At 36.6% G+C, this 14,097-nt stretch overlaps 1 protein-coding gene across 1 annotated transcript; it reads left to right on the top strand.

The window, feature by feature from the left end:
- The first annotated feature begins 269 nt into the window (after positions 1-269).
- On the top strand, positions 270-969 carry LOC136849355 (uncharacterized). Its single transcript, XM_067122707.1, has 2 exons — positions 270-317; positions 592-969. The coding sequence occupies exons 1-2, from the start codon at positions 270-272 to the stop codon at positions 967-969; spliced, it is 426 nt and encodes a 141-aa protein (XP_066978808.1).
- The last annotated feature ends 13,128 nt before the right edge of the window (positions 970-14,097 follow it).

The following is a 14,097-nucleotide window of genomic DNA, read 5'->3' as shown; positions in this document are numbered from 1 at the left end:
GCCAGTGCCACTGTAGACGGAAGACTCATTGGACGTTGACTTAGTTAGAGGGTTTTACTAAAACCACTCCAAAGTCAAGCTCCAGGTCATGACACCTTTGGGTACTCAACCTCACCGCATTGGCGTAGTGAGTAGAATTAGGCACGGAATTGAGTTTCTGTTGGGATGAGACCTCCTCTGGACATGTCCTCCCCCCAACTCCTCTCTGTTGCCTGGCTACCTCTGCATTGGAGGTACTGACTGTAGCATCACCTGTCAAGAGCACAACCATGTTGGAGGCCGTGCCACTGTCAAAAGAATCACCTCCTGCCTGCCAAGTTGGTTGATGAAGGGGCACTCCCAGTGCAAATCAAAGCCAAGTCCTCCCTCCTCACGAAAGGATGGCCACCAAAAACTTCCTCCCTCATAGCGAAAGAAAGCTAGCAAGACAGTACCGCTGTAAGACGTGCAAAATGAAGGGCACTCCATGAATTGGTTGGGATGCGCCAGCAAGAAACTCACAGCAGTCACCTAAACCAGAAACATTCCTGGGGGCTCTGACCGCCCCCTGGGACAGGAATCTCTGTCTCAGCCCAACTCAGGCTCACCTAGGGGCTTTGCATCCCTGGTTCCTCATCAAGCACACCTGACCAAAGCTCTCCGCTAGTGCCACTGGAGCACCCCAAGCAGTGCCAGTCTCTGTCCCCCAAGGAGGTTGAGCAATTACCAGAATTGAACCCTGTGCCTGGCCCCGATTTGGTGTCAGTGCCAGTGCCAGATCATGTCACAGATCCTCCTTCGAGAGATCCACCCAATTTAACTGAGTTGGTCATTGCCAATTATGAGCCTTCAGCACCCGATAATCCTTTCTCATCATCACCTACAGCCTCAGAGGATGAACCTCTGGCAGACCCAACTGCTACACCTTCTCCTGCTCGGTCACAGAAGCTGTTACCACCCATGCTTTGGTTGTTGCAGCAGCCAGGGTAGGGAACCCTCCAGCAGCCTCTGGGGTTACCCCTGACTTCATTCCTGACGATATTCCTGGCCTTTCCCCAGAGTCGGTGCCCCCATCACCCCACAGGACTGTCGTAGATAGACCTTGGAGGAATTTGAAGAAGAGGAAAAAGGGGCAGAAGAGATCTAATTAGCCTACTAGTGCCATGAGCTCCCCTTGGCACTTGTCCATTGGGCACAGTACCTTTCCATTACAGAGTGGTCCTGGCACCTACCCAGAGAAGGTAGCCTGAGTGATCCCTGATTAAGTGAACCTATACATAACACCCTAGACAAGATCCTGTAAAATAGTAGTAGTAATCTTCCCACTGTAATAGAAAGAATTTTGTTATTAAAGTAATGATAAAGTATTGTCCATGTATTAGAGCTAGTAAGCTCCTGGCACTTTTGCCACTTAGACTGATGCTGCGGCAGCCTGATGACAGGTCATGTTAATAATGATGTGAAACTGTACATTGAAAACTTGCCTAGGAATGCATTTTCACTGTCATCAGAGACAGATACCTAAATATCCGCAGACACCTTTGAGTAATGTTAGGAAGTTTAAGCCAAGTGAACTAGTAAAGTCACCATCCCCCTAGCAGTTAGGTGTATCCCCATGATTTAACTGCATTGCATAGGAAGGATCTAGTAATGGGAGGGAAGGAAACTAAAGTCATAAAGGCTAGTGGCTCTTGTTAGTGCAGGCCTTCACGCATGAAAGGGAGTGGAAGGCCTGCTTAAAGGGGGAGCTATTATAAATATTACATCACCACCACCTCTATTCCAAGAATCCATAAAGATGGATTCTCCTTGCATAGGGTAGCTAAGACCAGGGGTGAGAGGTCGACCTACGGACTGACCCACAGTGAAGAGTTTTGGGTCTAGTTTCAGAAAAGGTCAAGCCAGGTAGTCAAATTAACTGATTCCTGGGGAATAGACATACTAGTAGTCACTCTATATCCTTGTCCTAAGACCTATGTCCCTGTGCTCTCCTTTTTGATGGGTCTTACTTGTTTTACAGGTCTGTCAGCTACTCCTTGAGACTCTCCACTTCAGTGGTCTGAGGGCCTATAGATAACCAACAGGCCAAAGAGGGCCGAGAGAAAGTCAGTTCCTGCTCAACCCTCATACAGGCATACCTCTGGCCTGCTAAATCCCAAATCTCGGGCCATATCTCTGTGTTGTTGCAAGCTGCCACACTGGTATTGGCTTACAAGAGACCCGACTACAAGCTGTCCCTTCAGTTGTTAACGGAAGACCGTGGATCATCTAGTTATGCTTGCACAGTGTACTTGCAATCAGTATTGCCCGGTAAGTCTGAAATTAAAAATTGAGTACCAGTATACTGTTCCTCTCACTAAATCTCTCATTTCTTTTTTTTCACATAATTCATCTCCCAAAGTAAATCCCTTGCTGATATTTATGAAAAACTAATGTGTGTGTTACACATATGAATGATGAAATAATTCTTTGCTCAGTGACATGGTGATAGATAATTGCAAGTGAGAGAATCTTCCATGCACAAATTCTTATCAGGGAAATCTATTTCCAGAGACGTGTTGTCTTGTCCCCTCGTGTTTCTGCCACCGACCTACCTTAGAGAAGTTGCCTTAGAAGACAAATTAATTCAACCCTGCTACAAGCAAGCTACCTGATTATTCAGCTGTTTGCAAGATAGAAACTTTGTATTCACAAGCCAAGGGCTCCCGTTTGCATTACTAATGTGTAAATATTTCACTTCTTTATGATAGCCAGTAACTGTAAATTTGTCTTAATTTTAGTGTTGCACTTGTCTTGGTGGATTGCATACCTGTCATGATTTATTTTCCCTGCTTGAACTGTGTGAAGTAAAGTAATTTAATGTAACTGTGGTTTTCATGATGACCTTTCCTTTTGTTTTAGGTGTAACTCCATAGTAAGTCATTGTGTGTGTTGCATTTCGTTACATATTTGGTTCTGGGCAAGTGGTCCTTCAGGACAAAATCACATCCCATATTCATTTCATTTTGCCAGACGACAAGGTGGTAGTTGATCACAGCATCATAAACACAAGCAAAAAATGCGCCAAAGTTTCTTCGGTGCAATCGAGTTTTCTGTAAAGCAGTGACAGTGTCTCCCTTAAGCCCTGTACACACTATACATCATGATGCGCACAGTGTTGAACGGATGTGTTGAAAAACCACTTTTTCAGCACGAAGCCGCGTCACCAATGTGTTGATGGGACGGACCGATTTTAAAAGTCTGCTCAGTAATGTATCATCAGTCAGAGTGGGAGGACATCCACTCAGCTCCAGCGCTGATGGCTCACTCACCACCACCCTCCAAACCCCTTGAATGGACAAGGACCAACACTCTACATTTTATTGAATTGCATTTTTATTCTGAGATCCATTTGCTCATTAACCTTATCTGCATTTACTTTCTTTCGGAAGTTATTTTTCCTGCTGAAATCCTTACTCCCTTTCTTCTAATTTTCCCTACAAGACTTCTCTTTCTTTCTCTCACCTTCCTCCTGAGGACCTGATCTATCCTCCTGTATTCCTGTACAGTCTTCCAATCTGTCTTGCAATTTCTTTTCCCACTAAGTTTCTCATTTCCTCTTTTCACCACTCTTATTCCCCATACCTAAACCTAAAGTCACTCACTACCGACTGACTTTATCTTAAAAAAAAAAAAGGTAGTAAAAAGCTCATTTTCTCTCTCAAAAGTATATTTTGTAAATATTTTTCCTTGAAAATCGTTTTCTAATGAATTCCCTTTCCAAACATATTTCTACAGGCTCTAATCTCATGCACCCCAAGAGCTCTGCCTTCCCAATATGTCATCTCTTTCTCATTTACCTATTTATGCATTGGCATGCTCTAAAAACCTGCAATGCACAGATTCCAACTCTTCAAGAAACTCTTGTACTATAATTTTCTTTCAGTCCTGGCACATACATATTCTCTATCAGAACTCTCCCTTTTGCCAGGCTCAATCTTACTCCATGCAATCTTCATACTAACACATATGTACTCTTAATCCCTGCCCAAAGTTTCATTGATTCCAAAATCAGTACAACTTCCCAAGCTGTACACTTTCAGCTATCCTCAACACACTGACCCTTTATCTTTACCATTCCCGCACAAAATGTCTTTTTTTTTTTCACCTCTATCTCACTCAGTACCAAACCAGGCAGTTTCCCTTCTTAAACCCATCAGCTATCATACATTCCTTATCTTCTGCACCACATTAATATACATTTAAACCAGGAAGATGCATAGAAATACACGATGTGGGGTTACAAACCCTATACCACGGCTGCTTTATGACTTTCACATTGTGCAGAGTAGTGGGAATGTTATTATTTTCTAGCCATTTAAGAGAACTGAGAATCTGACGCTATTCGTCTCTTGTGGAGAACCTCATCTGCCATTTACAGGCATTTATTTTCACCACATCTATCGCGCGAGAACAAGTGAGCAGTGTTGCAGTACAGTTTGGCCGCTAGTAATTTTATTCAACACCACTACTGCATCACGTTCCTGATACATGATGCATTGTGTGTACCTTTAGCATAAGCAATAAAAGGCTTTGCTTCCTGCAACTGAATTGGGAGATCCTTAATTTGTTTAGAGGACAAATGTGCTTCAATCAAAGTAATCCAACCTTCTAACCCTTTGCGGTATCTGCCCATTTACAACACCCTGAAATGGCACTATAGCAAAGCATATATTAACAACCATGGAAATATTCTTAATAACCATGTTTGCCATTATACTAGAATTATTAATGTTACCTATATGCCTATGGATGTTTCTACCAGTAATTGTTTTTCTACCGAAATAAAATTATGGGAATACACACGCACGAGTGCAACCTCATACATATATAAAAAAGAAGCTCAAAATACAACACCAAACCAAAAGAATAGACAAGTCAGAAGGAATCACAAAGAAAAATATACCGGTTAAAAACTTACTGAATGGCTCCTCTCACGAGCATTAACAACAACACAGTATCGTTATGTAGGTCCTGACTCAGCGTGCACCCTAGAATATCTAAAATAAAAACTCCTGAACTTAGCTGGTCTTTTAAGAAAAATCCTTTGGAGGTGCCGACTGCTGCAAGTAGGGCATTTCCGATGACGTTACAAGTGGAAGATAAGTTTTTGTTTTAGTTCAGGAATGAAGCTGTGGGCTAGATTCTCCGGCAACGGAAGTTAGTCTTCTTTCCAATCAACATCACACGGCTCTTTTTGTAGCAGGCGTCAAAAAGCTGTTACATCGGTGTTTGGGTGTATGAATACAAACAGCCGGTGCATCATTCCTTCACGGGCCAACATTTGACGTCTCTCTTCATGGGTCGCATTGTTGCTGTTCTACATTTCTCTGGGAGGGTGGTAATCTTGTGGCCACCATTTTTATATAAAGCTTCCGCCTCCGTTTGGTATTAAGCAGCTTGGTTTTTAAGTAAAATACATGGTTTTCTTTATAAATGCTGTATTATCCAAACTGCAATGTAAATTAGAGTCTGTGTCTCGGCCGGAAGGATGAAAAGCAAGTGATAAGTCATTAGGAGCAACAACACCCGACTCGGTGTGAAAAACAGTTATGCACAAATACATTTTCAATCTCGAACATCAGGCATGGTGAAAAACATGACAAAAACACTGTTTTACAAACAGATAAATCTTCAAAAGGACATTAGGGCGAAATCATAAAAAAATTTTAACACGCTTGAATAAAAGAAATATGCCATTGGGCGGCAAGCTGACAACAGTCACTTACCGTCACCTTCCAATGCAGACGTTGTCAATAGGCAAGCGTATTTCTTCGTAAACACCACTCGACTACCATTTCACTTTTCTCTCTCGTGCTCGTGACTAGTTCACTTTGAAATAATTCAAACAGTACAATATAAGCATTACCACTCTTATTATTGTCATCATGGTTAACATAATTTCAAATAAATATTGATAGTTATGATATATATATATATATATATATATATATATATATATATATATATATATATATATATATATATATATATATATATATATATACATATACTGTACATATAAATATATGTATATGTATATATATACATATATATATATATATATATATATATATATATATATATATATATATATATATATATATATATATATATATATATATATATACATATAAATACATATAAATATATGTATATGTATATAATATATATATATATATATATATATATATATATATATATATATATATATATATATATATATATATATATATATATATATATATATATATATATATATATATATATATATATATATATATATATATATATATATATATATATATATATATGTATATATATGTATATATATATATATATATATATATATATATATATATATATATATATATATATATATATATATATATATATATATATATATATATATATACATATATATATATATATATATATATATATATATATATATATATATATATATATATATATATATATATATATATATATATATATATATATATATATATATGTATATATATATATATATATATATATATATATATATATATATATATATATATATATATATATATATATATATATATATATATATATATATATATATATATATATATATATATGTGTAATTCTAATAGCCAAATGCCCTCTTAACTTCTGGAATTCTTCGCACTTTTTGGATATGCTTGTAACTACGAAGCCGAAAATATCCAGACGGAAGAAATTGAAGAGCCTGTGAATGGCGGTCGCGAGAATCGAACCCGCATTACCATATTCACAAGGGAGGTCACGTTGCCGACCTGGCTACGAGAAGGATAAAAGTCTATCGCCTCTCGTACTTACATATACCTATCGTTTTCAGATATATTTTGTTAGAGCTGGAATAGACCCATCCTCACCATCGTAGCCAAGTGGGCAATCGTTTTTATTGCTTTTTGGGCTGAAATATATATGTAGAATCTACTGGTCACTTTTACCAGACACATATGTAATTCTAATAGCCACAATGCCCTCTTAACTTCTCGAATTCTTCGCGCTTTTTTGGATATGCTTGTAACTACAAAGCCGAAAATATCCAGACGGAAGAAATTGAAGAGCCTGTGAATGGCGGTCGCGAGAATCGAACGCCATTCACAGGCTCTTCAATTTCTTCCGTCTGGATATTTCGACTTCGTGGTTACAAGCATATCAAAAAGCGGCGAATTATAGTTAAGAGGGCATTGTGGCTATTAGAATTACATATGTGTCATAAAATATAGTAGATTCTATATATATATATATATATATATATATATATATATATATATATATATATATATATATATATATATACATATACACACATACATATATATATATATATATATATATATATATATATATATATATATATATATATATATATATATATATATATATATATATATATATATATATATATATATATATATATATATATATATATATATATATATATATATATATATACACATATACATATGAAAATATATTATTTCCGAGGTAGAGCGCATTGGATATTAAGGGACGTTTGTAGCTTACTGATTGTATATGAATCACGGTGATGTGATAAAAGTCATAATGTGGCTGCATGCGACAAACGCACTACACGGTTAGCATGGCAGAGGTGGGTGGATATGTCTCTAATGCAAACGCCTGAGTTCGACGGGCGATTTGTATATGGGAGACGATATCCACTTATACCTCACTTGCTGGCCGCGTGGGTTAAGCGTCCACTGTAGTCCTGAGTTCTTGTCCTTCGCTGGTTCGAGCCCACGGGACGACGAACTTATCATCAACTAAAAAATTCCCCTTCGGTAAAATATATGAAAGTATATTATTTCCGAGGTTGAGCGAATTGGATATTAAAGGACGTTTGTAGCTTACTGATTGTATATGAATCACGGTGATGTGATAAAAAGTCATAATATGGCTGCGTGCGACAAATGCACTACATGGTTAGCATGGCAGAGGTGGATGTATATCGTCTCTAATACAAACACCTGAGTTCGACGGGCGATTTGTACATGGGAGACGATATCCACTTATACCTCACTTGCTGGCCGCGTGGGTTAAGCGTCCACTGTAGTCCTGAGTTCTTGCCCTTCGCTGGTTCGAGCCCACGGGACGACGAACTTATTATCAACTAAAAAATTCTCCTTCGGTAACATATATGAAAATATATTATTTCCGAGGTAAAGCGAATTGGATATTAAAGGACGTATGTAGCTTACTGATTGTATGTGAATCATGGTGATGTGATAAAGTCATAATATGGCTGCGTGCGACAAACGCACTACACGGTTAGCATGGCAGAAGTGGGTGGATATCGTCTCTAATACAAACACCTGAGTTCGACGGGCGATTTGTATATGGGAGACGATATCCACTTATACCTCAATTGCTGGTCGCGTGGGTTAAGCGTCCACTGTATTCCTGAGTTCTTGTCCTTCGCTGGTTCAAGCCCACGGGACGACGAACTTATTATCAACTGAAAAATTCCCCTTCGGTAACATATATGAAAATATATTATTTCCGAGGTAGAGCGGAGTGGATATTAAAGGACGTGTGTAGCTTACTGATTGTATGTGAATCATGGTGATGTGATAAAGTCATAATATGGCTGCGTCGACAAACGCACTACACGGTTAGCATGGCAGAGGTGGGTGGATATCGTCTCTTATACAAACACCTGAGTTCGACGGGCGATTTGTATATGGGAGATGATATCCACTTATACCTCACATGCTGGCCGTGTGGGTTAAGCGTCCACTGTAGTACTGAGTTCTTGTCCTTCGCTGGTTTGAGCCCACGGGACGACGAACTTATTATCAACTAAAAAATTCCCCTTCGGTAACATATATGAAAATATATTATTTCCGAGGTAGAGCGAATTGGGTATTAAAGGACGTTTGTAGCTTACTGGTTGTATATGAATCACGGTGATGTGATAAAAAGTCATAATATGACTGCGTGCGACAAACGCACTACACGGTTAGGATGGCAGAGGTGGGTGGATATTGTCTCTAATACAAACACCTGAGTTCGACTGAGCGATTTGTATATGGGAGACTATATCCACTTATACCTCACTTGCTGGCGCGTGGGTTAGCGTCCACTGTAGTGCTGAGTTCTTGTCCTTCGCTGGTTCGAGCCCACGGGATGACGAACTTATTATCAACTAAAAATTCCCCTTGGTAACATACTGTATATGAAAATATATTATTTTTCAGTAGAGCTGGATATTAAAGGACGTTTGTAGCTTACTGATTGTATATGAATCACGTTGTGATAAAAAGTCATATATACATATAATGTGCACACACACACGTATATATATATATATATATATATATATATATATATATATATATATATATATATATATATATATATATATATATATATATATATATATATATATATATATATATATATATATATATATATATATATATATATATATATATATATACATATATTATTTATATATATATATATATATATATATATATATATATATATATATATATATATATATATATATATATATATATATATATATATATATATATATATATATATATATATATATATATATATATATATATATATATATATATATATATATATATATATATATATATATATATGTATATATATATATATATATATATATATATATATATATATATATATATATATATATATGTATATATATATATATATATATATATATATATATATATATATATATATATATATATATATATATATATATATATATATATATATATATATATATATATATATATATATATATATATATATATATATATATATATATATATATATATATATATATATATATATATATATATATATATATATATATATATATATGAATGTGTTTTCTGTAATACTACATATATATATATATATATATATATATATATATATATATATATATATATATATATATATATATATATATATATATATATATATATATATATATATATATATATATATATATATATATTTATATATATATATATATATATATATATATATATATATATATATATATATATATATATATATATATATATATATATATATATATATATATATACATATACATATATATACATATATATGTGCACACTCACACACACACACACACACACACACACACACACACATATATATATATATATATATATATATATATATATATATATATATATATATATATATATATATATATATATATATATATATATACATATACATATATATACATATATATACACACACTCACACACACACACATATATATATATATATATATATATATATATATATATATATATATATATATATATATATATATTTATATATATATATATATATATATATATATATATATATATATATATATATATATATATATATATATATATATATATATATATATATATATATATATATAAGCAACTCCTTAGGAAAATGACAGGCAGAAGTTCAGTACCAAGCGCTTTCATGTTTATTAACACATCGTCGGGGCACGAATGAGACACAGATATAAAGAAGGTTACAAAGTAAACAAAAAGAACAAGAATACCAGATGGTCAGTTGTCAAAGGGTAATAAACAGAAAGATAATCCAGGATCGAGCTGTCACAAACTGAACCCAAGACCAAACAAAAAGAAATACTAAAGTTTAGGCTTACAAAATCTAAAAACATGTATAACCTTGAAAACCAGATGGTTAATTGCCAGGGGGTAAAAACAAAAGGTTAATCCACGGCAAATCCGGGATCACGCGGTCACAACCTAATCCAAATATGTACTTAACCATTAGGCAAACAGAATCTTACCCATTCACATTGCAGAAACATGTATAAAAATGAATATTAATTTTGCATTTATTTATCAACAACTTTTTTTAATTATGAGACTTAAATTTAGAACACTTTCATTATTTGACTTAATAAAACAAGATTCGATGATATTCCTTTTAACTGTGTTATTGCACGGGACTAAAGGTCTTGCTTTACTCCAGTTAATAGGATGATCTAAATCTCTCATATGTACGAATAATGCATTCGATATTTGGCCATTTCTCACAGAGTATTGGTGTTGTTTGATTCGTTGTGAAAGTGATTTTCCATTTTGTCCATTATATATTTTATCACATTTTTACAAGGAATTTCATAGATGCAGCCAGATACATCTTTAGGAGAATTTTTCATCACTAAACTCTTAACATTAAAATTACTGAAAACAATATTTATGTTGAAGAGCTTGAAAATTCTAGGAAAGTCATAGCAAAACATATGCACTAGATATGAAAATTATATGTCTCGTATGCATGATTCTTATTCAAAAAACAGTTCACTTATAGAACACAACGCTTGAAATCTTGTATTCTTGATGGTCTAAATATTCTGGATGGCTTACAACTGTACAAGCCCATGCCTTTCTTCACGTCTTGAATTCCTGGTGATCCAACTATGCTGAACAGCCTGTGACTGCGTAAGTTCATGTTGAATGCGGTGCCCACAAATCCCTTGTGCCAAACAGATGTCTACCAGCAATGACGGCGATTTGTAGACGTCCCTACCAATATCTCTCCAAAATCCTGGATCCTCTCATTAAGTTAAGTATACCTTAGTTTTACCAGACCACTGAGCTAATTAACAGCTCTCCTAGGGCTGGCCCGAAGGATTAGACTTATTTTACGTGGCTAAGAACCAATTGGTTACTTAGCAACGGGACCTACAGCTTATTGTGGAATCCGAACCACATTATAGCGAGAAATGAATTTCTATCACCAGAAATAAATTCCTCTAACTCTTCATCAGCTGGCCCCGGGAATTGAACCATGGCAGGACCATCAACTGCCCGATAATGTTCGGACCTGAGTTTTCAGGCGGAACTATTCTACGGGACTGGACCACGGATTCCAGGGGGGTCTAGTTCTGGGAATAGGACTCTCGGCATTCTGTCCGGTTTGCCCATAATAATGCTCTCAGTCCTATCAAGCAGGTTGGCTTACACTTGAGCCACTCTAATCATGTTGTGCCATCCCCTTTGGGGTAGGGTAGGGATGCGGACATTTGGGAGTCGGTTCTCACTTGTGCCATTAGTGGAGGAATGATCTTCCATGAAAGGCTGATGATATCTTTTTAAGATTTTCAGTTTTTTTTTTTTTTAATACTTTTATCTTTATGGACGGTATAAATAAGGATATAAGTACCCCTGGACCCTGTGATGATAACCAATCGGCACAGACAAAGACCTCTGCAACCTCGTCTCGGAATACGCGTACGGAAAACCCAAATAAACATTCCAGTGTAATAACACTGAAACCCTATGCTCCAGTATGGAGCAAAGGGAAATTTAATGGAAATGGTGATTGTGAAATTGGACCAGGAATATATGAACAGTCGTATGACAAATATTTGACCTTTAGCCTGGAAGAACCAAATTGTGACATTTTCAATGTATACAGGGATATTTTAAAGTGCTGTGGCCGAGAGCCTAAGATTAGTCCCGAAGGTAAAGGAAAGCTGACGGTTGAATCTACCTCAGCTAAAGAAAAGTGAAAATCTAAAATCATTGTCTCGCCTTGGAGGAGTCAAAGTGGAATGTGCCGTACATGCCTATTGGAACCCTCCAAGGGTATGATATTGCCCCACAGCTCATGACATATTCTGAGGAAAAGTTAGTGGAAGAATTGAAAGATCAAGGAGTAATAAAAATAGAAAGAATGAAGAAAAAAAATGGAGCCCTAGTCCCACTTCCCAACTTGATAATCACTTTTAATTCCACTCGATTGCCTAATATAGTGAAGGCAGCCTGGTTACGCTTCAAGGTCAAACAATACATCCCAAGGCCGAGGAGATGCTTTCATTGCCAGGATATTGGACACATGTTAGGGTCATGCAGGCAGAAACTGCAAGGCAAACCTGCCATTTGTGTCAAGTGCAGCGAACCAGAGCATGGCATATGTAACAAGCATGCCAGGTGTGCACATTGTGGAGAGAATCACCCTTCATCTTCAATAAATTGTGATGTATACATCATGGAAAAGGAGATTCAGTCATTAAGGGTAACTGAACGACTTACATTTAGAGAGGCAAGAGAGAGAGAGTATTAAACTTATATGTTAGACCAGGAATATCCTTTGCCAGTGTAGCCACCAACCGGAGAAAGAATATAAATGGTACAAAGGCCAATCTAAACAAAACACCAGTGATGACTCGTAACCGAGCCTCTTCGGAGGCTGTGCCAGGGATGGCTGGCACTTCTGCCTCTTTGGAGGCTGTGCCAGTGATGGCTGGCACTTCTGCCTCTTTGGAGGCTGTGCCAGTGACTGCTGGCACTTTTACCTCTTCGGAGGCTGCGCCAGTGGTTTCTGGCGTTCCTGCCTCCTTGGAGGCTGCGCCAGTGATTGCCGGCGATTCCGCCTCTTCAGAGGCTGCTCCAGGCATTGCTGGCGCTTCTGCCTCTTTGGAGGCGGCGCCAGTCATTGCTGGTGCTTCGGCCTCTTCGGAGGCTGCGCCAGGGGTTGCTGACGCCCCCGCCTCTTTGGAGGCTGCACCAGTCATTGCTGGCGCTCCCAACTCATCGGAGGCAGTGCCGGATGTAGCTGGCACTGCTGATCTTCACACCCCTCCTCAGGAGACATCAGCTTTGTCTGGTGTCCCTGAAACCGACAACCCCCTAAAAAGGAAGGCCGCTACAAACAATCGGTCTCCTTCTAGAAAAAAGGAGCAAGGTAGCAAGCTGAAAGCGCTTAAAAGAGGCTCCAATATTACAGCCTCTAAAGGAAAATAAAATTCATTAACTTTCTCCAGTGGAACTGTCAGGGATTGAGAGCAAAGTGGGAAGAATTGAGACTGCTTATATCAGAAGTGTCTCCTGTTTGTATAGCTCTGCAGGAGATCATGATTGGTAACAACATGTGCCCCAGCCCACGAGAGTATACATCTTATTACTCCACCTATAATTTGAATATGGGAAGTCATGGTGGTGTCGTTTTGTATGT

This window comes from Macrobrachium rosenbergii, chromosome 21, assembly GCF_040412425.1.
Source record: "Macrobrachium rosenbergii isolate ZJJX-2024 chromosome 21, ASM4041242v1, whole genome shotgun sequence".
Taxonomy (NCBI): Eukaryota; Metazoa; Arthropoda; class Malacostraca; order Decapoda; family Palaemonidae; genus Macrobrachium; species Macrobrachium rosenbergii.
Note: the sequence above shows the minus strand (reverse complement) of the source record. Positions and strands in the feature narration are given on the sequence as shown.

What these genes read in the sequence shown, in the direction of transcription:
- LOC136849355 (XM_067122707.1), top strand. Translation starts at nt 270, where the DNA reads ATGTTGGAGGCCGTGCCACTGTCAAAAGAATCACCTCCTGCCTGCCAA. An exon ending in AATCACCTCCTGCCTGCCAA is followed by an intron (nt 318 to 591) that starts GTTGGTTGATGA and finishes AGGCTCACCTAG; the next exon opens with GGGCTTTGCATCCCTGGTTC.